Source organism: Jatropha curcas, chromosome 3 (genome assembly GCF_041381405.1).
Source record: "Jatropha curcas cultivar XTBG-Jc1 chromosome 3, XTBG_Jcur_1.0, whole genome shotgun sequence".
NCBI lineage: Eukaryota > Viridiplantae > Streptophyta > Magnoliopsida > Malpighiales > Euphorbiaceae > Jatropha > Jatropha curcas.
Window position 1 is genome coordinate 23,557,218 of NC_143153.1, and position 22,060 is coordinate 23,579,277.

The following is a 22,060-nucleotide window of genomic DNA, read 5'->3' on the forward strand; positions in this document are numbered from 1 at the left end:
TTACGCATTTAATGAGTTGAGTTAGGTCAAAATTATTGACCCGTATGTACAAGTCAGGTACTTTAAATCAATAAATTTGACCCAATCTGATTCATGTGCAGCCCTAATTTAAGTTGCTTAAGTTCGGATGCACTACTTAAATCCGAACTTCAAGGAATACTGAAGTCTGTTTAGGTGTTTAAGCTCCACAAGGATTGCAGCAGAAACTTCTTCTGAGTCCAGTGATCCAACATATTCATTTCCACAGTGTATTTTTTGAGGCATCAATGAACCTTAGCAAAAACAATTTAGAAATAAAAAAGAATTGAAATTAGCAATAGTGGTGTCGCCACTGTGCGTGCCTCTAATAGCTTAGCTTGAGAGCGTGCCAAAAATAAAATTAATTAACTTACAAACAAATACAAAATAATCAAATAAATTTTTATTTTATTTTGTCTAAACGTTAATTAAATAAATTATAGAAAAATTTGAAAAATGCTTCAAATAATGTAATTTTGAACTAAGTAAAAAAAATTAAACTAAATATTTTGTTTTTTACCATGTTATTTTTAAAAATTTTTAATTTTTTAAATAAAGTGTATCATGAAATAAAAGATTTATTTAGACTTTTAAAAGCATATAGAATAGCCTAAATGATTATAAAAAATAGAAAATTTTCAGAATGGGATTAGAAAATTTTCAAAATAGGCTTTTAAAATTTTCAGAATAGCATATAGAATAACCACTAATTCTGGACCACTTCCGTATTCATATTTTAACATTCATGTAAACTTTATGCAGTCATGGACAAATTTCTGTTCAAAATTTTAAACCAATAGTTTTGGTCTGATAATACGGTTCGGTTCAGAACCGGTGGCCATGAGCTTATTACTGGACAGTTGAATTCAAACATTCAAAGAACTCAAATCGATGTCTTATAAAACAGTTCGCCACCTTTCTTCTCCGCTGCGAAACTCTGTTCTTCACTATGCAATTTCTCCGGCCAGGCAAACCCACGCCCAAATCCTTGTAAATGACTACCTTACCGATGTCACTCTCCAAACTGATCTCCTGTTAGCTTATTCTAGATCCGGGGTTCTTCAAGATGCTCGCAAAGTGTTCGATAGAATGTGTGACAAAAACATGCATTCATGGAACATTATGTTGTTTTCGTATGTGCAGAATTTTCTTTATTCTGATGCTATTAGTGTTTTTCATAAGTTTCTAAAGCTTGGTTTTCGACCGGATCACTATACCTTGCCTCAGTTGTTTAAGGCATCTGTTGGAGGAGGAGATTGTTATCTGGGGTGGGTGCTTCATGGGTGGGTGATTAGACTTGGTCTTGAAGGATATGTTATTGTGGGTACGGCTGTTTTGGATTTTTATGTGAAATATGGGCAATTGGTCGATGCAAAGAGAGTTTTCTCTGGCATGCCATTGAAGGATTCTGGTGTTTGGAATCTGATGATTTCAGCATATGGGAAGGCTGGTTTCTGTGCAGAGGCTTACAGTTTGTTTGGAAGTATGGTTATGGAAAGGGTAAAGGTCGATGCTATGACTATTCCAAGTATTTTGAATGCTTGTGGTGGAGGGGGTGACTTGATGAAAGGAAAGGAAATTCATGGGCAAGTTTTAAAGAATGTTCTGTTTGATGGAGATGTGGCAATTGGGAATTCATTGATCGATATGTATGCAAAATGTGGGTGCTTGGGTAATTCAGAGAAGGTTTTTAGTAGAATGCCAAATTGGAATGTGGTTACATGGACTGCAATGATATCTAGTTATGGAATTCATGGGAAAGGAGGGAAATCACTGGATCTTTTCAGGAAAATGAAAGATTGTGGATTGAAACCTAACCCTGTTACCCTAACTGCCGTTTTGGCTAGTTGCAGTCACTCAGGTCTAATAGATCAAGGCCGCACGATATTTTATTCCATATTGCCAGATTGTGGGCTTGAACCTAGCATAGAGCATTATGCTTGCATGGTTGATATTTTGGGTCGCTGTGGACATATTGAAGAAGCACTTGGATTGGTACAGAATATGAAATTAGCAGCAACAGCAAGTGTCTGGGGTGCCCTGCTAGCTGGTTGTGTGATGCACAAGAATGTCAAGATTGGAGAAATAGCAGCTCATCATCTTTTTGAAATGGAGCCGAGAAACTCTAGCAATTACATAGCCTTATTTCATATTTATGAATCTCACTGTATTTGGGATGGCATAATAAGAATTAGAACAAGGATGAGAGAACTAGGTCTGGTGAAAACTCCTGGTTGTAGCTGGATAACCATTGCGGGAACAATATGTAAATTCTACCAAGGGGACAATTCCCATACACAGACAAATTTGATATGCGATACATTAGATCACATGATCAAGGTGATGGCATTGCCTTGTGATTTCCAGGAACACTAACTGTACAAAATTTTGCAAACAACAATACCCCAAAGAATTAATTATGGAGAGGTATATATTGCATAAGGTTCACTTTCATGTTTCATGTTTCATGTTGATTTTGATGTTGGATGAACTCTGCCTACTCATATCAGGACACTGATATCATGCAATTATAGCTCAACTATCGTGGTGGCAAAATTATGCAAGTATACCACTACTCTAGATTTTGTGTCATTTCCATTTCTTCTTTCTACCCCAATATTGATAGTTCTGGATTTAATTTTCTTGAAAGGTTTGTTTGGATTTCAATTAAAATCAGCATATCACAAGCTTTACTTATTATTGCATCAAAACATTTTTGACAACCTTCCGAAAGAATAGAGAGAATTTTCAAGTACCATCTTATTAAGGACATTGGATTAAAAAATATATGATTACGCTGCAACTTATTTCATTATTTGCTTTGTAATCAGAGTTTGTGCTCAAGATATTTCTGATTGGAGGTGGAAGAGGAGGCTGCCAAATCATAAACCTGAGGATGTTGGTGTGACGATTTTGTGTGTGAACCTTGACGCACTTTTTCATTTTTCTTAATCACCTCGTCAAAGTGTACATCCTCTTCAATGGTTAGTATCTTGGTTTTCTCACCATGTGGTCCTGGTACAATGGCCTCCTGAACTTTCGTGTGTTCATCAAAATCTATGAGTTCAGTTTTCTGAACTATTTTTTCCTTTCTCTTCTTAACGAAGCAGCAGAGAGCAACAGAGAGAAATGCAAGAAAGAACAGACCACCAAGCGAGACAAATACAATCACTATGACAGTTGAATGATGTCCTGGTGTTGGGGGTGAGGGTGGAACAAGATGAGGTGATGGGGGAGAAATAGGATGGGGTGGTGGTGGGGGGAAGTTTGGGTGACTGGGTGGTTTTGCTGCAGGGGCTGGGGGATGATTGGGTGGTGTTCCAGGTACTGGGAATGGTGGTGGTGGCGCAATTGGACGATGTGGTGGAGCTACTTGTGGAGAGGAGGGAGTATTATGAGGCGGTACCACTGTTGGAGATGGTGGCGGCATAATGGGATTATGTGGTGGAGCTACTCTTGGAGGGGAGGGGGGAGTATTATGTGGTGGTGCCACTGTTGGAGATGGAGGTGGATGAAATGGATGGTTGGGCGGAGTTCCTGGCTTTGGGAATGGTGGGGGCATAACAGGATTATGAGGTGGAGCCACTTTTGGAGATGGTGGGGGCTTTTGAGAAGGGGGCACTTTCGGAGGGGATGGAGAAACATATGGGGGAGGCAGAGGATTATGTGGTGGAGGAAGAGGAAAGTAAGGGAAGTTATAATTATCAATATGAGCCATTTCAATCTGAGAAAGGTACGATAGTTGATAGATTGTGTTATGTTGGTGCTGAGATGTGGAGAATATGGCCTGCCTATTTGTAGTTTGGACTGATGAGTGGGATTTGGAATTGTCTAATGATTTGCATGCTTCTAAGCTTTTAGTTACTTGACTGTCATGCCAAGATTTTTAAGAGCTGTCATTGATTGAATTAAAAAACACTTCTTTGTTTTATTTGTTAATTACTTACTAGTCACAAGTTTTCATTCTTTCTTAGTATGAATATTATTCTACAGAAGCTATTCTTATTTTACATAGACAGCTTGTGGGCGTAGGTCTCAAGACAATTTTATTCCAAGCCTGCGGAAAATTATTTAGAGCTCAACTCAAGCCTCAAAACTATACATAATGATGCGTCCCACATCGCCCGCGGAGTACATCCCGGACTAGTGTATAAGGCTGAGTTCAATCTTTTTTCTACAAGATAGCTTTTAGGGCGAAATTAGGAGTTCAATCTCTTGCAAGAGTGTCTCCTGCAAGAGTCCCTTATCACATAAGCTCAATAAGTTTTATCTATCAATGATAAAATAAATATCAAATCAGCTTCTATTTAAATGTTATGTAATCATATATAAAATTATATAAAATAGAATGCTCAAAAAGAAAAAAAAAAAAAAAAAAAGGAAGCAAGATTGACTTGAATCTAGGTAGTACCTTGAACCCAAGTCGATTAAATTTCAAATATTTTATGAATTAAATCCAGTTATCCTAGTAACTTAACTTGTCCATGCCCCTGCTTTCGGTGAACAGAAATAAATCCCAGATATTCCCAACCAACGGGTCTGCAAATGCTCTCTTAAGTTATCGAGCCTTGTTATTTTGCTCATCCAAAAATAGAATGTTACTTTAATTTTGAACCATGACCTGAAATCAGAAATTAGATGATTCTACTGGTATTGATACCTGAAACAATGACTATTAATGCGTGCTTACTTTTATATATGTAATGGTCAAAAAAGTATTTCCATGATAGGGAACATTGGAAGCTGGCGTAAGTGCTGGTTTTTCTCTCTTATGCTATAGAATGGGAGAGGAGATGTAACCATTGAAAACAGGCCTTCTATATAGCACAAAAGTGAATTTCTGTTTCATTTCCTTTTCTTTTTAGCATTTCAACAAAAATTTTGCCAAAAATATACAACAAAAATATTGTTACATACTGAACAGACACCCTTCACTCGTAATGAACAATTGGTTAACGAATGAAAAAGTTAGTCTCCCAAAAAAAAAAAAAAAGGTATCTTCTGTGTAATTCTATATTTCCCTTGGGAAGCCCATGAAAAATCAACGTTTGCAGGATATTTGCAGAAACTGCCACAGGATACCTAGAGAAAATGAAGAGAGATGAAGAGAGAATCCAAACCCAATACTCCAGCGTTATGGCCTGCCATTGAGACAAGCACACCTTGCAGACCAGAGGTTCTGATTGCTCCTTTCACAGATATCAACCAATGTTCAGTTCTGTGCATGTCCGGAATCTGCATTTATGAAAGATAATTGAAATGCTGTTACAAACGCACCGCCTTTCAGTGCAAACGAAATATTGATTGCAATCACAATAACAAAAATGGAGTGATGTCAGTAATTAATTCTGTTCTTTTTTACACTGAGGCCTAAGGTTTTATTTGTCGGAGAATATCAAGAATTTCAGTTGGCATTAATGGTGTTAAGACGAGGTGAAAATAAGACACTGGACTTTAGAAGGCATTGGGACTACTGTGCTCTAGTTAACCCTCCCAAACCTACACAACCAAGGTATTGGGTAAGAAGAGAAAGCAAAAGATGGTTTTTAACAGCATTAAATAAAATTTCATTACCTCTTATAGGTATCAAGGATCGATGGTAATGGATAACATTATGCTGCTAAATGAAAAGCAAACTTAATGTCATTATGCTGCAGTCAGCTACTCTGGTTTTCATTTAGAACAATCACAGTAATTGGGCAAGAGATTTATTGAACTCAAAATCAAGTTCTGAGTCTCAAGTTTTCGAATTGAGTCGAGTTCAAGCTCTATAGTGTATCGACTCAACTGAATTACAACTCTAGCCTAAAGGAGATTCAAATTCAATCTTTGTCTGGTCAAACACACAGACAAACACAGCAGACATTGCCAAGTATGCTGAAAAGCACCCAAGCAAAGTTGAAGGAATAATAGCAGAAGGCAGTAAAGAGCTGACACTCACATCACCATTAGCAAGAACTTCTATGGTTGGTAAAGCAGGAGAGAGAGTAAAATTTCATTCCACATATCTGGTATTCCAGGTAAGCACCAGTGGCTACAATCAGGTATAGGTAAGTTATCATTCCACTTGCCAACATGTGCATCACTCCTGAAAGCTGACATTGATGTTATATGAAGTATGGTTATAGGAACTGTCATTTTTTTTACCACCTCCATTGTGATGTCTGAAAATATACTTCTGTTCCTCCCTTCTGTATTTGATGCTGGCTGCCTAGTTACATTACAAAACCTGTGGAATTTATCGCTGATGCAGACAACAAAGACCATTATTAGTCATGTCGAAGAGAGTATGTGCCACTTGCAATGAAATCTAGCAGGAAGGGTAAAAAAGAATAAACTACAAGATTATAAAAAGCCAAATGGTAGAATTTCCCCCATGGACTATAGCCAAAGACTGAAGTAAAATCATAAGAGTCAAATTTGTTATGCTTTTAAGAGGATACATGCACAACCCAAGTAGAGAAGTTGTGCTTGTCGAAGAGATAAAAGGCTGAAGCAAAAATATAATATTATCTTCAATGAGAAGGGAACAATGGGCTTCAAGAAAAGTTTGCACCCACAAACAAAGTAGTTTTACAATAGGTACAAACTGGGAAACAGAAAAGGCTCGTGTTCACATCACTGTCTCAGTATTGAAGAAGTACCTCCAGTGAGATGGCTCATAAGTCCTAAAGAAGACACGTGTTCTATTTGTGTCAATCGCGTTCTGCACCCATAATGCCCAAGTGTCCAGTGCTATTCTGAAGGCAGTAGGAATTGACATACCAAGCTTCACTGAATTCCCAACCTGGAAATAGCAGCCCCTGTCCAGAATACAATTCACTTACATGTAAAAATTTTGCAGATCATACCAGTGAGAGGAAAATAATATCAAGAACGCAGCAACTTTCCAATCTATCACAACTAACAATTTTATTAGATATTAATATTACAAGCATGGAGGAAGACTAACCATCACCAAGTCTATTAAAATGAAAGTATATCCATGAAAACTGAAAAATCATTACACAAGCCTTGTTTCTAGTCAAAGATGATTCGATAATGCACTTTGTGCCAAAACAGACTTGTTAAACTAGACAATGTTAAATGTTAGACCAGAACCTTTTCCAGTCAAGGTATTAAGTTGTGTTGAATGCACAGGGAGAGATTGTTTCATCAACCTTTGTTTATATATAAATAGAATAGATAATGCAAATAAAACTACAGAACTTGATGGCAGAGCATTATCAGTTTTATAAAAGAACAAAATAAATATATACATCAGATTTGAATTTACAAGTTTATCCCTGTCTAACATATCCTACTTCTACAGAAAGAAGAATAAAAAGCATCTTGTGTATTATGCTATATCAATGTTTTGTAAATTTGAAGCAGACAGTAATTTCCATTTCCATGAATTACTGAGTGGTCTGTGATATAGGTTAGCATTACCCAGTAATTTGCTGGCAAAGTTTTTGTGGCAGGCCTAATTTGCTTTTCAAGATATATTCTAGCCAGATATATGGATGATTTGGTTCCAAATATCATCAAGACTTTAGCTTGTTCGGGTTCCATAGATGACTAAGGAAGGGACATTTCAAATTGACACAGAGACATAATTCCTGCGATTGGTGTGCCGGACTGCAAGGAAATGCATATTTTCAGATACAATTATTACTGTTACACAGAATAATCATGCTGAAAGTAGTACATTTTCTGTGGATTAGATTTCTATCTGAGTACTACAGAATAGGTATCATCCTCTTACTACTGAACAGCTTCAAGTGATAACATTCGTGTTTTCAAATGAATACAATGACGATTAGCAGTATCAAAAACTATTAATGAAAAGCTAACAACAACGTTTTCTTCAGTTTCAACCATCTTCCATCTGATGAAATCTAGCATGAGAGAATTTTGGAAATCTAATGGCAGTACTACCATTACCGTGCACATAGTCTCTAAGATGCTTGTCTGTAAGATGCTTCGCTTTTTTTCAACGAAACTGCTAATTGCAACAACACTTACTGGAATATTATAAATTTATATAGCTTTTATCACTAAGTAGTATGAGTAATTAGAGGTATGGCCTTGTCAATAACATAGTTTCAAGAGAAGTCGGCACATGATAGCATTTGAAGTTTCTGCTACAGTATACTTGATAGTAACGTCCGATTCAGATCATCATCAAAATGCTTTTCAGGGTTTACTTGATAGTAATGATTGTTAATGGCTATTACAGCCATTAAGTCATGGTTAATTCATTAATTGCATGTAATTCATACATGAGGTTAGCAGTCTTAAATGCTAAACTAATTAGTTGAAAGTAATTTAAAACATAACAAAATCATAATTATTAGTTGTAGTGAAGTGTCCTGTCCTTTAAAAGCATATTTTCTCTTCCATTTATTACAAACAGTATTGTCATCATCTCATACACTTAACAAATTCTTTAAATTGGGAAGGCATGGAGGGGATAAGGAAAAGTAGCAGACATGATCATTCAGTAGAATCGCCAGAAATTTTATTCCATTGAATGAATGACTCGAGGGCAGGAGCACATTTAGATCCAGTTCTTGAACTTCAAAATCAAAGAGTAACAGGGTTAGCAACAAGCATATGCTTGTTACATTTTGCTTATGGCGATGCTCGCACTCCTCACAGTTAGGTGCTGAAAGAGCAGGACAGTCAAAAAGTGAAAAGCATTAAATGTTCCATGTAAGGTGGATACAATCCTAATGGTTTCTACAATTCAACATTATCTTTGAAATTCACTAATGGGGCTTGAGAAGGTGGTTGCATTCCTAGGAATAAGAATCAAAATAACTAATTACAATTTTATTTTCAAGACTTAACTTTGAGAAGCTTAGTTTGATGATGTGTTAGAGTTAAGAACGCAGCAGAGATAAGTAAAAGAAAGAGAAGAAGAAATAGAGATTAGATGAAATTAGAGATTGGAACTTCCATTAAATGAGAATTCAGATTTACAGGCAGGACTTGATTGAAGAACAGGGAAGATAACAACAGAAAGGGAAAAAATAAAATAAAAGAATGGTTGCAAGCAACCCCCAGGACCAGCCCGATACACAGAGAGAGACCCCCTGCCAAAATAACAAACTCTATATCTTTTTCGATGCCCTCTCATTCCAATCACTAGCTATATATATGATTTCCCCCTAACAGAATCTGCTGATGTGTCCAGCAGTGTTGCTAATTCCTTTGCTGCCCTCTTTGTTCTTTGTTTCTTCTAGAATAAACCTTGTAGGGCCTTGGGCTTTTCTCAACAGTCCTATCATTACCATCCCCTGCGAGACAAGCCTTGTCCTCAAGGCTGAAATTAGGAAATTGCCCCAACATATCAGCTTCATCGATCCAGGTTGCTTCATCTTCTGTCTTTCCTTGCCATTGTATTAATAATTGGCGAGCTGGCTGATTGTTGATCATTGTTGTACGGTTTTGGCAGACCTTTTCAGGCTGGAGCAGAGGTGCCTCATGGCTGTGTAAATTCTTCGGTAAAGTATCTAACACAGAGTGGTTGCCAATAACCTTTTTCAGCTGTGAGACATGGAAAATAGGGTGTATCTTGGCGTCTGCAGGGAGTTTCAGCCTGTAAGCGACTGCAACAATCTTGTCAATGATTTCAAATGGCCCATAGAACCTGGCAGCCAGCTTAGCATTAACTCTGGTAGCTACAGATTGTTGACGGTGAGGACGAAGTTTCAAGAAGACTTTGTCTCCAATAGAGAATTGGACATCCCTACGCTTTTTGTTCGCGTATTTTGTCATTAGCTGCTGTGCTCTGTGTAGATTAAACCTCAGCTGCCTAAGAATTTCATCGCTATTGCAGAGGTGTTGAGACAAGGCTTCGACTCGAGATTCACCTGGCAAGAATTGATGTAGAGTAGGAGGTTTACGGCCATAGACAGCTTCAAACGGTGTCAACTTGGTGGCTCCATGGAAATTTGTATTATACCAGTACTCTGCCCAACATAGCCATTTGCTCCATGACTTTGGTTGGTCAGAGGAGAAACACCGCAAGTAGGATTCCAAGCTCCTATTAAGGACTTCTGTTTGTCCATCCGTTTGAGGATGATAAGAGGAGCTGAACTTGAGTTGCGTACCCTGTAGGCGGAATAATTCAGTCCAAAAGCTGCTTAAGAATAAAGGGTCTCGATCACTAACCATAGACCTCGGAATGCCATGGAGGCGAACCACCTCTCTGATAAACAGTTCAGCAACTTTGGCAGCTGTAAATGGATGCCGAAGAGGGATGAAATGAGCATATTTGGATAGGCGATCGACAACCACAAGGATGCAGTCAACCCCATTAGACTTGGGTAATCCTGTGATGAAGTCAAGTGCAGTATCTTCCCAAACTTGAAGAGGTACAGGTAAAGGCTGCAATAGACCAGCTGGTGATTGAGCCTCATATTTGTGTCGTTGACAAATAATACAAGAAGCAACAAAGTCTTGGATCATAGCCATCATCCCTTTCCAATAGAAGTTAGATGCAATTCTTCGGTAAGTTCGGAAAGCACCAGAATGACCCCCCACAGCAGTTGAGTGGAACTCAGAAATTAATTTTGGTATCCAGCTAGAAGATGATGGAAGTACTAACCTGCCCTTGTAGAAGAGGCGACCGTGAATGATCGAATAGTGGGCTGGAGCTGTACTCGGAGAAGAGAGAGCTGAAATGATACTGGAAAGGTGGGCATCTTGTTGAATTTCAGCAGTAATTGTATCCCAATCAATCCATTGAGGGATAGAGATGCTTTGAAGAGTCAATTCTTCGTCCTTTCGTGATAAGGCATCTGCTGCCTTATTTGTTTTGCCGGGGCGGTATTCAATGACGAAGTCATAACCCATAATTTTGGCTGACCAGTATTGTTGAGCAGGGGTGGATACCTCTTGGTGCAATAGATGACGCAAACTACGCTGATCGGTTCGTATAGTGAATCGACGACCGATAAGGTATGGCCTCCAGTGTCTTATTGCAAGGACTACAGCCATTAACTCATTCTCATAAGCTGATCTGGTTGTTGCAGGGTTGCCAGTTGCCTTGCTGAAATAAGCAATTGGTTTATTATCTTGCATTAGTACAGCACCAACTCCAGATTTTGAAGCATCAGTCTCAACAATGAAGGGTTTTGAGAAATCTGGCATAGCTAAAACTGGAGAAGAAATTATGGCAGCTTTGAGGGCATCAAAAGAGGCTTGTGCTTGTGAGTTCCACTGAAAATCAGCAGCTGTTTCCTTCTTTAATAGCTGAGTTAGCGGCTGTGCAATGCGTCCATAATTCAGTATGAAGCGCCGATAGTACCCTGTCAAACCCAAAAATCCCCTGACAGCTTTAATAGATTTCGGTATTGGCCATTGTAAGATGCTGGAAATCTTAGAAGGTTCCATGGAAACACCTTGGGAGGAAATGACATGGCCCAAGTATTCAAGAGAAATTCTGCCGAAAGAGCACTTTTTGGCATTTAAGTGTAATGAATGGTCTATGAGCAGCTGAAATACAAGTTCTAGGTGGTGTAGATGGTCCTGCCACGACTTACTATAAACCAGTATATCATCGAAAAATACCAGAACAAACTTGCGCAAGTGCGGCCGAAATATGTCGTTCACGACTGCTTGGAATGTCGCTGGGGCATTGGTTAATCCGAACGGCATTACCAGAAATTCATAGTGCCCTGAATGAGTGCGGAAGGCCGTTTTGTGAGTATCAGAAGGAGCCACTAGTATTTGATAAAATCCCTGTTTCATATCCAGCTTCGAGAAGAATTGGGCTCCGTGTAGTTTGTCAAGCAATTCTTGAATAACTGGAATAGGGTATTTGTGAGGAACAGTTGTCCTGTTAAGTTGGCGGTAGTCGACACAAAATCGCCAGCTTCCGTCTTTCTTCTTAACCAATAAAACTGGACTGGAGAACGGACTAGAGCTGGGCTTGATGATTCCAGCAGAAAGCATATCAGCAACCATTCTCTCAATTTCATCCTTTTGGAGATGCCCGTATCTGTAAGGCTTGACTGAAATAGGACCCTATCCAGGTTGAAGTATGATTCTGTGGTCTTGTGAACGGCTGGGGGGAAGGTGTTTTAAGTCCTCAAAGATTGTAGGGAATTTCGATTGGAGTTGCTGGAGTTGCTGAGATTGACTAGAGGAGAGGGCTGTTGAGTGGGCTGGATATGTTGTGTCTGCAGATAATTCCCATAAAAACCCAGAAAATTCAATGTCATCAATACCTACCTTTGATATGGACTTAATGGAAGCTGAAGAACAGGACAGTGAAGGATCCCTAGTTAGAGTTACCCAATTTCCATTATGACTGAATCCCATAGTCATTTTCAGCCAATCGACCTTGACTTCCCCCAAAGTCTCTAGCCAAGCAATACCCAAAATAATATCAACTCCGCCCAAAGGGAAAACAAAGAAATCCCCTGTTATCCCAATAGAACCAAACTGAAGCTTTAAATTCTTACAAACACCTCGGGATTGAATCCGATGCCCATCACCTAATTTGACAAAGAAGGGAGGCGTGGGACTAACCATTAAATTGAGTGATTGAACCATATCGCCAGAGATGAAGTTATGGCTGGCACCACTGTCAATCATGATAGTGACAGCTTGAAGTGATAGGGTGCCCCTAAGCTTCATCGTTCGAGGTCGTGAAATACCCCCTACGGAATAGAGTGGCAAATCCAATTCAGAGAAGTGAGCTTCATCCAGTTCAGTAGAGAGAAAATGAGAGGTGTTAAGGATTAGTTGTAAATAGAACTCTATTAGGAGCTGTAAATAGAACTCTATTAGGAGTTAGATTCTTAATAGGTTTATAGTATCTTGTATGTGTATATATATGTGTCCCTATTGATGAATCAAATACAGAAAAATATTTTCCCACATTAAATCTATATGGTATCAGAGCCTTTGGCTCGTTAAACCTTTTTTTTTCCGTTTGCGTTGAAATTCCAGCGGCTGTCGGTCTCGGTGACAGTTCTAGGGTCACCGTTTTGTCTCACCACCTACCTCAGAAGGTTCCCCAGCTGCCGATCGGCGTTCCCTCCAAATCCGGTCACCGGATTCCCTGCGCGTGGGCCCCACGCGCCGCTTTTGTGTTTCTGCTACAGTACCACGCGCCGGCGCGTGGCGGCGCGTCCGGCTATTTCCGGCGATCGGAAATAGTTCCCTGGCTTCGTTTCAACTTCAGCAATCTACTCAGGTGGTTGTTTTTCCGATCCGGCGAAGTTTTGGTAGGGGCGTTCTCAGTTTTTGTCAATTTGGCGTTTTCAGGTTACTGTTTGCTCCTGTTTGCTTTTGAAAGGCTATTTTTTTTGGATCTCTTTCTGGGTTGCTGGTAGGGTGTTTAGTTTTTGTTAATAATGGATCCTCCAACTACAGATTCTAAAACTACTATTACTGAATTAATCCCAGCAATGAATAAGATCACAGAACATAAATTGAAAGGAACTAATTATTTAGATTGGAGTAAGACAATTCGAGTTTATTTGCGAAGCGTTGAAAAAGATGATCATTTAATTGATGATCCACCAACTGATGACACTAGGCAACGTTGGCTCAGGGAAGATGCTAAGTTATTCCTACTGATTCGCAATTCTATTGACAGTGAAGTGGTTGGATTAATCAATCATTGTGAGTTTGTTAAAGAATTAATGGAATATCTTGAATTCTTGTATTCGGGAAAAGGTAATCTGTCTCGTATGTATGAGGTCTGCAAAGGATTTTATCGGGCTAACCAGCGAGATATGACCCTTACAGCTTATTTCATGGAATTTAAAAAGATTTACGAGGAACTTAATGTTTTATTGCCTTTTAGTCCCGATGTTAAGGTTCAACAAACGCAGCGAGAACAAATGGCTGTAATGAGTTTTCTTGCAGGTCTTGCTCCAGTTTTTGAAACTGCCAAATCACAAGTTCTTTCAGGCAGTGATGTTACCTCTCTTCAGGAGACTTTTGCTAGATTGCTCCGTACTGAAGGTTCTCATACACCTTCCCCATCTGATAATAGTGCTCTTGTGAGTCATAATCAGGTAGCTAGACAGCCAGGAAACAGAGGAAGAGGAGGAAATAACCGTGGTAATGGACCAATCACTCGGGAGACAAGCATTCTTATCTGTCATTATTGTCATGAACCTGGTCACACTAAACGGTATTGCAAGAAACTAATAAATAAGCCACCAAGGGTAAATATGGCACATAAAGATTATGCAGTTACTTCTTTTGACAACAATGTAACAATTTCTGCTGCGGAGTATGCTGAGCTCTCTAGATACCGTTCCTCTAAGTCTACTAATTCCTCAATTGCTGCTGCTGCCAACTCAGGTACTCCTCCTTCTTGTCTTATGTCTACCTCATCAGAGTGGGTCATTGATTCTGGTTGCACCGATCACATGACAGGTAACCCTAGTCTCTTATCCTCATTAAAAGAACCTAAACAATTTAATCGTCATGTTACTCTAGCTGATGGGTCCACATCTCCTGTCAAATGTATTGGCACTGCCAATCCCATTCCATCTCTTCCATTGTCTTCTGTTTTTTGTTTGCCTCGTTTTTCGTTTAATCTATTATCTGTTAGCAAAATTACTCGTATGCTGAATTGTTGTGTCAAATTTTATCCTACATATTGTGTGTTTCAGGATCTTTTGACGAAGCGGATTATTGGTAGAGGACGTGAGTCTGGTGGCCTTTATCTTCTGGATGAACACGTTTCATTATCTCTGGCTTGTGCTGGTGCTCTATCTCCTCTTGAGGTTCATTGTCGTTTGGGTCATCCATCATTGTCTACTTTAAAGAAGTTGTGTCCGCAGTTTCAGTCTTTATCAAGTTTAGAATGTGAATCTTGTCAATTTGCCAAACATCATCATTTACCTTTAGTTCCTCGAGTCAATAAACGGGTTTCATCCCCTTTTGAGTTAGTTCATTCTGATGTTTGGGGTCCATGTCTTGTTATTTCTAAAACTGGCTTTCGGTATTTTGTAACTTTTGTGGATGATTATTCTCGTGTTACTTGGTTATTTTTAATGAAAACTCGTTCTGAGATATTCTCTATTTTCTGTTCTTTTTGTGTTGAAATTAAAACTCAATTTAATACTTCTGTTCGCATATTGCACAGTGATAATGCTAAAGAATACCTATCTAGTTCCTTCCAATCTTATATGTCACAAAATGGTATTCTCCATCAAACATCTGGTGTTGATACTCCTTCTCAAAATGGGGTTGCAGAAAGAAAGAATCGACATCTTCTTGAAGTTGCTAGGGCACTTTTATTCCAAATGAAAGTCCCTAAACATTTTTGGGCTGATGCTGTCTCTACTGCATGTTTTTTGATTAATCGCATGCCTTCTTCTGTGCTTAATGGTGCAATTCCTTATAATGTCTTGTTTCCTTCTAAACTTCTATTCCCCATTGAACCTCGTATTTTTGGTTGTACTTGTTTTGTTCGTGATGTTCGTCCACAGGTTTCCAAATTAGATCCAAAGTCCCTTCGTTGTGTTTTCCTTGGGTATTCTCGGCATCAAAAAGGGTATCGTTGTTTCTCTCCCGATCTTGACCGTTATCTTATTTCTGCAGATGTCACATTTTTTGAGAATACTCCATTTTTTCCTTCTTCTATATATAAGAGTGAGAGGGAGGATGATGACCTTTTAGTCTATGCTATCCAGCAAGTTCATAACTCTCCTGCTCCTGCTCGTATTCCTGACCTTGCTCCTGCTCCTACTCCAGTGTCTGCTGCTCCTATTCCCGCTCCTGCACCAGCATCTACACGCCCTCGTTTTGAACAGGTTTATTCCAGGAGACTAGGAACTCTTGACTCACTTCCTCCACCTGCCGTTTCAACAGAAGATCCGGTTCTCTCCACTCAACCTGAGCCTATGCCATCCACTCCCCAGTCAGACCTTGACCTTCCCATTGCTCTTAGAAAAGGTAAACGCAAGTGTACCTACCCTATTTCCTCTTTTGTTAGTTATGATCATCTTTCTTCTTCATCTCGTTGTTTTGTAAGTAACTTAGATTCTGTCTCTATTCCTAAAACTGTTGTCCAAGCCTTGTCCCATCCTGGTTGGTGTGCAGCAATGAAAGAGGAGATGGCTGCCTTAGATACTAATGGTACTTGGGATCTTGTGCCTCTCCCGGCAGGTAAGAAAGCTATTGGTTGTAAGTGGGTTTTCACCGTTAAAGTGAATCCTGATGGGACTGTTGCTCGTCTCAAGGCTCGATTAGTTGCAAAGGGTTATTCTCAGATCTATGGCCTTGATTATTCTGATACTTTTTCTCCTGTTGCCAAATTGTCTTCTGTTCGTTTATTTATTTCATTAGCAGCTACTTTTGACTGGCCTTTACATCAGCTGGACGTTAAGAATGCCTTTCTTCATGGGGATCTTCAGGAGGAAGTTTACATGGAGCAACCACCAGGCTTTGTTGCTCAAGGCGAGTCGGGTAAAGTGTGTAAACTTCGAAAATCTCTTTATGGCCTAAAACAGAGTCCTCGAGCTTGGTTTGGTAGATTTTGTCAATGTGGTACATCAATTTGGCATGCAGAAGAGTACTTCTGATCATTCTGTATTTTTCAGAAGTACTAAGACTGGTTTGATTCTACTTGTGGTTTATGTTGATGACATTGTTATTACAGGGAGTGATTCAGCCGGCATTACATCACTCAAATCATTTCTCCAGACCCAGTTCCAGACAAAAGACTTAGGCTTGTTGAAGTATTTTTTGGGTATTGAAGTATCTAGGTGTAAGAGAGGCATCTTCTTATCTCAAAGGAAGTATGTCCTTGACTTACTGAAGGAAACCGGAAAGTTGGGTGCCAAGCCATGCAGTGCTCCAATGACTCCAAATATGCAACTTTCAATTGGTGGTGAGCTATTTGATGATCCTGAGATGTATAGAAGGTTAGTGGGCAAATTGAATTATCTTACCGTAACACGTCCAGATATTGCTTACTCTGTGAGCGTCTTGAGCCAGTTTATGTCTTCTCCTACTGTTATCCATTGGGAAGCTTTGGGACAGATTTTGTGCTACTTGAAAGGTAATCCAGGTCGTGGCCTGCTTTACAGTAATCATAGGCATTTGAACATTGAATGTTTTTCAGATGCGGATTGGGCAGGTTCGAAGGTTGATAGAAGATCAACTTCAGGATATTGTGTCTTTGTAGGTGGAAACTTGATATCATGGAGGAGCAAGAAACAAAATGTAGTCTCACGATCGAGTGCTGAATCAAAATATCGAGCTATGGCACAATCTGCTTGTGAATTAATTTGGATTCGTCAGTTGTTAGAGGAAATTGGCTTCAAGTCATCCTTGCCTGCAAAGTTATGGTGTGATAATCAAGCTGCTCTTCACATTGCATCAAATCCAGTATTCCATGAACGAACAAAACATATCGAGATTGATTGTCATTTCATTCGTGAAAAGATACAACAGGGTGTTATCTCTACAAGACACGTTAAAACAAGTGAACAGTTAGGGGATATCTTTACAAAAGCTCTAAACAGACCCCGGGTTGACTATCTTTGTAACAAGTTAGGCATGATTAATATCTATGCTCCAACTTGAGGGGGAGTGTTAAGGATTAGTTGTAAATAGAACTCTATTAGGAGTTGTAAATAGAACTCTATTAGGAGTTAGATTCTTAATAGGTTTATAGTATCTTGTATGTGTATATATATGTGTCCCTATTGATGAATCAAATACAGAAAAATATTTTCCCACATTAAATCTACAAGAGGAATTGGGTTCCATATCCGCAAATAAACCATCATCTGTTTGAACATCATCTTCACCGCCAATCAAAGCTCTTAGTGACTTATTGGGGCACTCATGCAATGGAGAATAGGGCTGTTTGCAACGGAAACACAGTCCCTTGGCTCGAAGCTGTTGGTAATCATTATCGGAGTAGTGGCGAATGCCACGAAATCTGTTGGAAGTATTGGGTGGTGCTGGTGGAGGAGCAGGGAGGGTGAGAGGTCGATTGTGGTGGGTGAGGGTTTGTGTTTGGTCGTTTGATCTAGGAGGTGGGGTGGGAATGATTGCTGCCCGGGTCGGGTAAGTAATTTGGTGTGAGGCACGGGCTGTAGTTGGGAGAATTGAATGTGGGCCAAGTCCAAAACGCTGCGTAGTATGTAAATCGCTAACGTTTTGACGATGGGTTTGTTTAAAGGAGGCGGTGGTTGGATTAAGCAAGGCAACTTCCATTTCAACTTCGCGAGCCGTGCGCAAAGCCCTGTATAATTCGCCAGTATCAGATGAACGAATTTTTACACGTATTCCTTCCTTGAGTCCATTAAGAAAATAACCAATCAATTGAGGATCAGAGAGAGCTGGAGCTTGAGCAGCTCTGAAGATGAAATCATCAATATATTGGGTTACAGTACCTGTTTGTTTGACAGCAACAAGAAGCTCATATGGGTTAGAGGACACATCGCCGTTGTATGCATTGATGAGTTCAGATTTGAATTGGGTCCAACCCAGCTGAGGATTTCGAAAACGAAGCAACCTAAGCCAATGAAGAGGTGCTCCTTCCATAGAACACATAGAAACAGAGATTTGGGAAGCTGGTGGGGTGTTATGGAGTTCAAAATACTGTTCAGCTTTTGCTATCCAGCCAACAGGGTCTATGCCATTGAAGGTAGGCATATCTAGTTTTTTGGGTATGAAGGATGGGTTCTGATCTGTAAAAGGTTTGGTGGTGGTGTGGTTTGTATGGGAGGATGTTTCTTCTTAAACGTTTGGGTGAGGATGGGTAGAGCTTTCAGAGATAATAGCAGGTGCTTGTCCGGCGATTAAGGCCTTGAGGAGGGATTTGATTTCTGTATTATCAGCTGGAAGGTTTTGCAAGGTGGAAAGGGTGTCTTCAATGGAGGATATTTGTGCTTGAATGGTAGATACGTTCTTCTCTAACGTTTCTACTCTAGATTCCATCTTTGTTTTTGGCATCCGGCAGGTCGGACCACTTTGTTAGAGTTAAGAACGCAGCAGAGATAAGTAAAAGAAAGAGCAGAAGAAATAGAGATTAGATGAAATTAGAGATTGGAACTTCCATTAAATGAGAATTCAGATTTACAGGCAGGACTTGATTGAAGAACAGGGAAGATAACAACAGAAAGGGAAAAAATAAAATAAAAGAATGGTTGCAAGCAACCCCCAGGACCAGCCCGATACACAGAGAGAGACCCCCTGCCAAAATAACAAACTCTATATCTTTTTCGATGCCCTCTCATTCCAATCACTAGCTATATATATGATTTCCCCCTAACAGAATCTGCTGATGTGTCCAGCAGTGTTGCTAATTCCTTTGCTGCCCTCTTTGTTCTTTGTTTCTTCTAGAATAAACCTTGTAGGGCCTTGGGCTTTTCTCAACAGTCCTATCATGATGCCTGTAACTCAATGACCCGCTGGTGAATGGTGAAGAACAGTACTTTTATCTTTTTATACTTGAAGAGGAATAGCATAACTTATTGTGCGAGAAATTGTTCTCTATGTCATATTCATATTGAAAGACTTCATATTAACCAGCACATGAGCTAATGAAATACATTAGTTTAAGAATACATAGTGTTACCAATATCCTAGAAGAAGAGGTAGCCTACAATGGCTAGGGAGCAGGCAAACCATATTATATATGCAGAATTGTTGAGGTTGGTTGTGAGGTAAAAGGGAAAATAGTAACTGCTAGACATGCTCAAAAGATATTTAATCATCTTGCAGCAAAATGCAAAAAAATTTGTAGGGAGGCTCCTCTGAAGTGAGTCGCTTTTATTGTCTATACTACTTCAGAAAGACGGTGAATCACTCTTAACTAATTGTGTAAAGAAGTGGCTGTCTCCTTGCCTGTGGAAAACATGAAAGAAGAACATAGTGGAAGGGATTGATCCAGAAAGGAGCTCTTCCTTCTACTGTGAGTGAAAAATATTGAATGGAAGATACAATTAAATTGCGGATACATGTGTCCATTAATATCATCCACAAAACACTATGCTGTATAGGTACTATAAATAAGTTTAATAAAAGGGACCAAAGTTACTTGCACATGGAAATTTTAGTAAAACTGCACATGGAAATTTTAGTAAAACTTACATGTCAAAGAGCTTCCCGGGCACCCACCATTGTCCAGTGTTGAATATGAGAACATCTGATTTAACCCACTCACTGCTAATATCATCCAACTTGTCCAATCTAAGCGTTGACCTCACCCGTTTGGGCGTGTGTCTAGGCATCTGACCTTGTTGCACCAAGAAAACTGACCGAAAGAACTCAATGGTGAAATTAAAGGAGTTAAAGCGAACGCCTAAAATTCTAATCTGTTTTGTAATCTTATTTCTGTTGACCTCATACACACTCTTCTTATCCTCTACACCTGTCATGAGCAAACATATCAACGATTCCCATTGTGTTCTACTCATGGAATCACCCACAAACACAACCCTTTTATTTTTAAACCTTTCCAATATATCATGCACATTGAGCCTTGGAATATCACAATTATTGGGCTTCCACCTCCATTTAAGATAATCATCATCTTTCCTCCCATTTCCCAGGCAATTGAATCCTTGCTCTACAAAAGGACATTCTGAAGCATTATATAAAGGATAACTATTCTCCACTACCCAATTTCCATCAAAAACATTGCACTCTCCAAATGAATAGTCGGATTTAGATATCCCAAAACCCCGAAAGGCTTGAGTGCGGCTAGGAAGCACATAAATGTAACCACTTGCAACAGCTATGAGAAATGAAAGCAAAGATCCAAATACAACAAGCACCCTAAACCAATGCAAGACTAAGCTTGATCGATTTACTCTTGAGCTTCCAAAACTCAAAGATCTTGGAATACCAACAATCAAAGCCTTTTGGTTGAATGACTTACTTCTATTGAAAGTAGTCATTATCAAAATCAACCATGTTGCCAGGACTCAACTAAGGAAGTGCTCATAGTAAAAAGACGAAAAATTTCACACCCCCAAATGATACAGATTCACATTATGAAGCTCGAGTCTACCAGCCCAGCCATTATCATACAATATCAGTTCAAACCACCCAAAAGGATCACAATAGTTTCAAAGTAGAACCAAAAGTATTATAAATTAGAAAAGCGTAAAGAGACCAAAACACGAACTCAATCCTAGAATTCAACACTTCATATTTCAAAGCAACATTTTGGTAGCAACCCACTAGAGTATTAATAGAGAAACCAATGGGTATTCGTCAAATATTAAGGAAAACAACTCAGATTAAGTCCAACAACTTCAAGAAAATCTAAATATTCTACAATTACTAGCTTACTGGTTGATAGAGAGTATGAGAGAAGCCATCATTAATACATTAAGAATCTTCTACAGAAGTAGAACTTGAGAGATTCGTGCATAGATAGCCGAGAAATGGAGAAAAAATTGAGATAAAAAAGTGTTCTGGAGTGGAGGTGGTGGTTGAGAGAGAGAGAGAATGAGAAGAAAACAGAGGACGTGACATGATAGAAAAACAGAGAGAAAATATTCTGGTAGTTGGAAATTTGGTTGTTCTCTGTTTTGTTTTCTATATTTATTTTCGGAAAATGTTGTGTTATTATTTAAGCTATTCAACTGGTAAACGATAACGTATATTTGAATCCTATAACATCAACAAAGTTTGGTCTTCAAGTTCACTCAATCTATAGTTTTGGGCATTTATTTAGGAGGAATATGATTGTCATCCTGACAAACTGCTTGCTTCGATTTCAAAAGTTCTAAATAAAAGAATATTGAAATGAAATTGAATGGCTTATAAATAATTTTTAAAACGATTTTCGGTTTTATTTCAATTTAACTAAAATCAAAATTAGATAATTTTTTTATTTTTGTAACTTGAATAAATAATTATAATAATAAGTTGTAATTCTCTTGGCTAAATCAATTTGATAAACAAAAATTTAAACTTTATTTTAAAAATTATAATAGAGCAAAGATAGATTGAGAGTTTATTAGAACATAATTTTTTTAAGGTTTCAAATTGAAATTACTGCCTTAAACCAAACAATTAATTTCTACTTTAAAATATAAAGAATCGAATC

General features: G+C 38.8%; 3 protein-coding genes across 4 annotated transcripts; 1 reads left to right on the forward strand and 2 right to left on the reverse strand.

The window, feature by feature from the left end:
- Positions 1 to 782: 782 nt before the first annotated feature.
- Positions 783 to 2,438, forward strand: LOC105646398 (pentatricopeptide repeat-containing protein At5g04780, mitochondrial). Its single transcript, XM_012232253.4, has one exon. The coding sequence runs from the start codon at positions 910 to 912 to the stop codon at positions 2,392 to 2,394; it is 1,485 nt and encodes a 494-aa protein (XP_012087643.1). The 5' UTR covers positions 783 to 909; the 3' UTR covers positions 2,395 to 2,438.
- A 241-nt stretch (positions 2,439 to 2,679) lies between these two features.
- Positions 2,680 to 3,821, reverse strand: LOC105646390 (uncharacterized). Its single transcript, XM_012232238.4, has one exon. The coding sequence runs from the start codon at positions 3,734 to 3,736 to the stop codon at positions 2,846 to 2,848; it is 891 nt and encodes a 296-aa protein (XP_012087628.1). The 5' UTR covers positions 3,737 to 3,821; the 3' UTR covers positions 2,680 to 2,845.
- Positions 3,822 to 4,814: 993 nt separating this feature from the next.
- LOC105646391 (protein trichome berefringence-like 7) lies at positions 4,815 to 21,632 on the reverse strand. 2 transcript variants are annotated; one of them, XM_089718891.1, is made up of 4 exons: positions 20,092 to 21,632; positions 6,663 to 6,821; positions 6,169 to 6,262; positions 4,815 to 5,253 (listed from the first exon to the last, which is right to left on the reverse strand). In XM_089718891.1, exons 1-4 carry the CDS (start codon positions 20,898 to 20,900, stop codon positions 5,101 to 5,103), a joined length of 1,215 nt encoding a protein of 404 aa, XP_089575017.1. In that variant the 5' UTR covers positions 20,901 to 21,632; the 3' UTR covers positions 4,815 to 5,100. The 2 variants fall into 2 exon arrangements, with proteins under 2 accessions (XP_089575017.1, XP_089575016.1); XM_089718890.1 differs by having other exon boundaries at positions 5,113 to 5,253; positions 5,960 to 6,262; positions 20,092 to 21,625.
- Between the last annotated feature and the right edge of the window lie 428 nt (positions 21,633 to 22,060).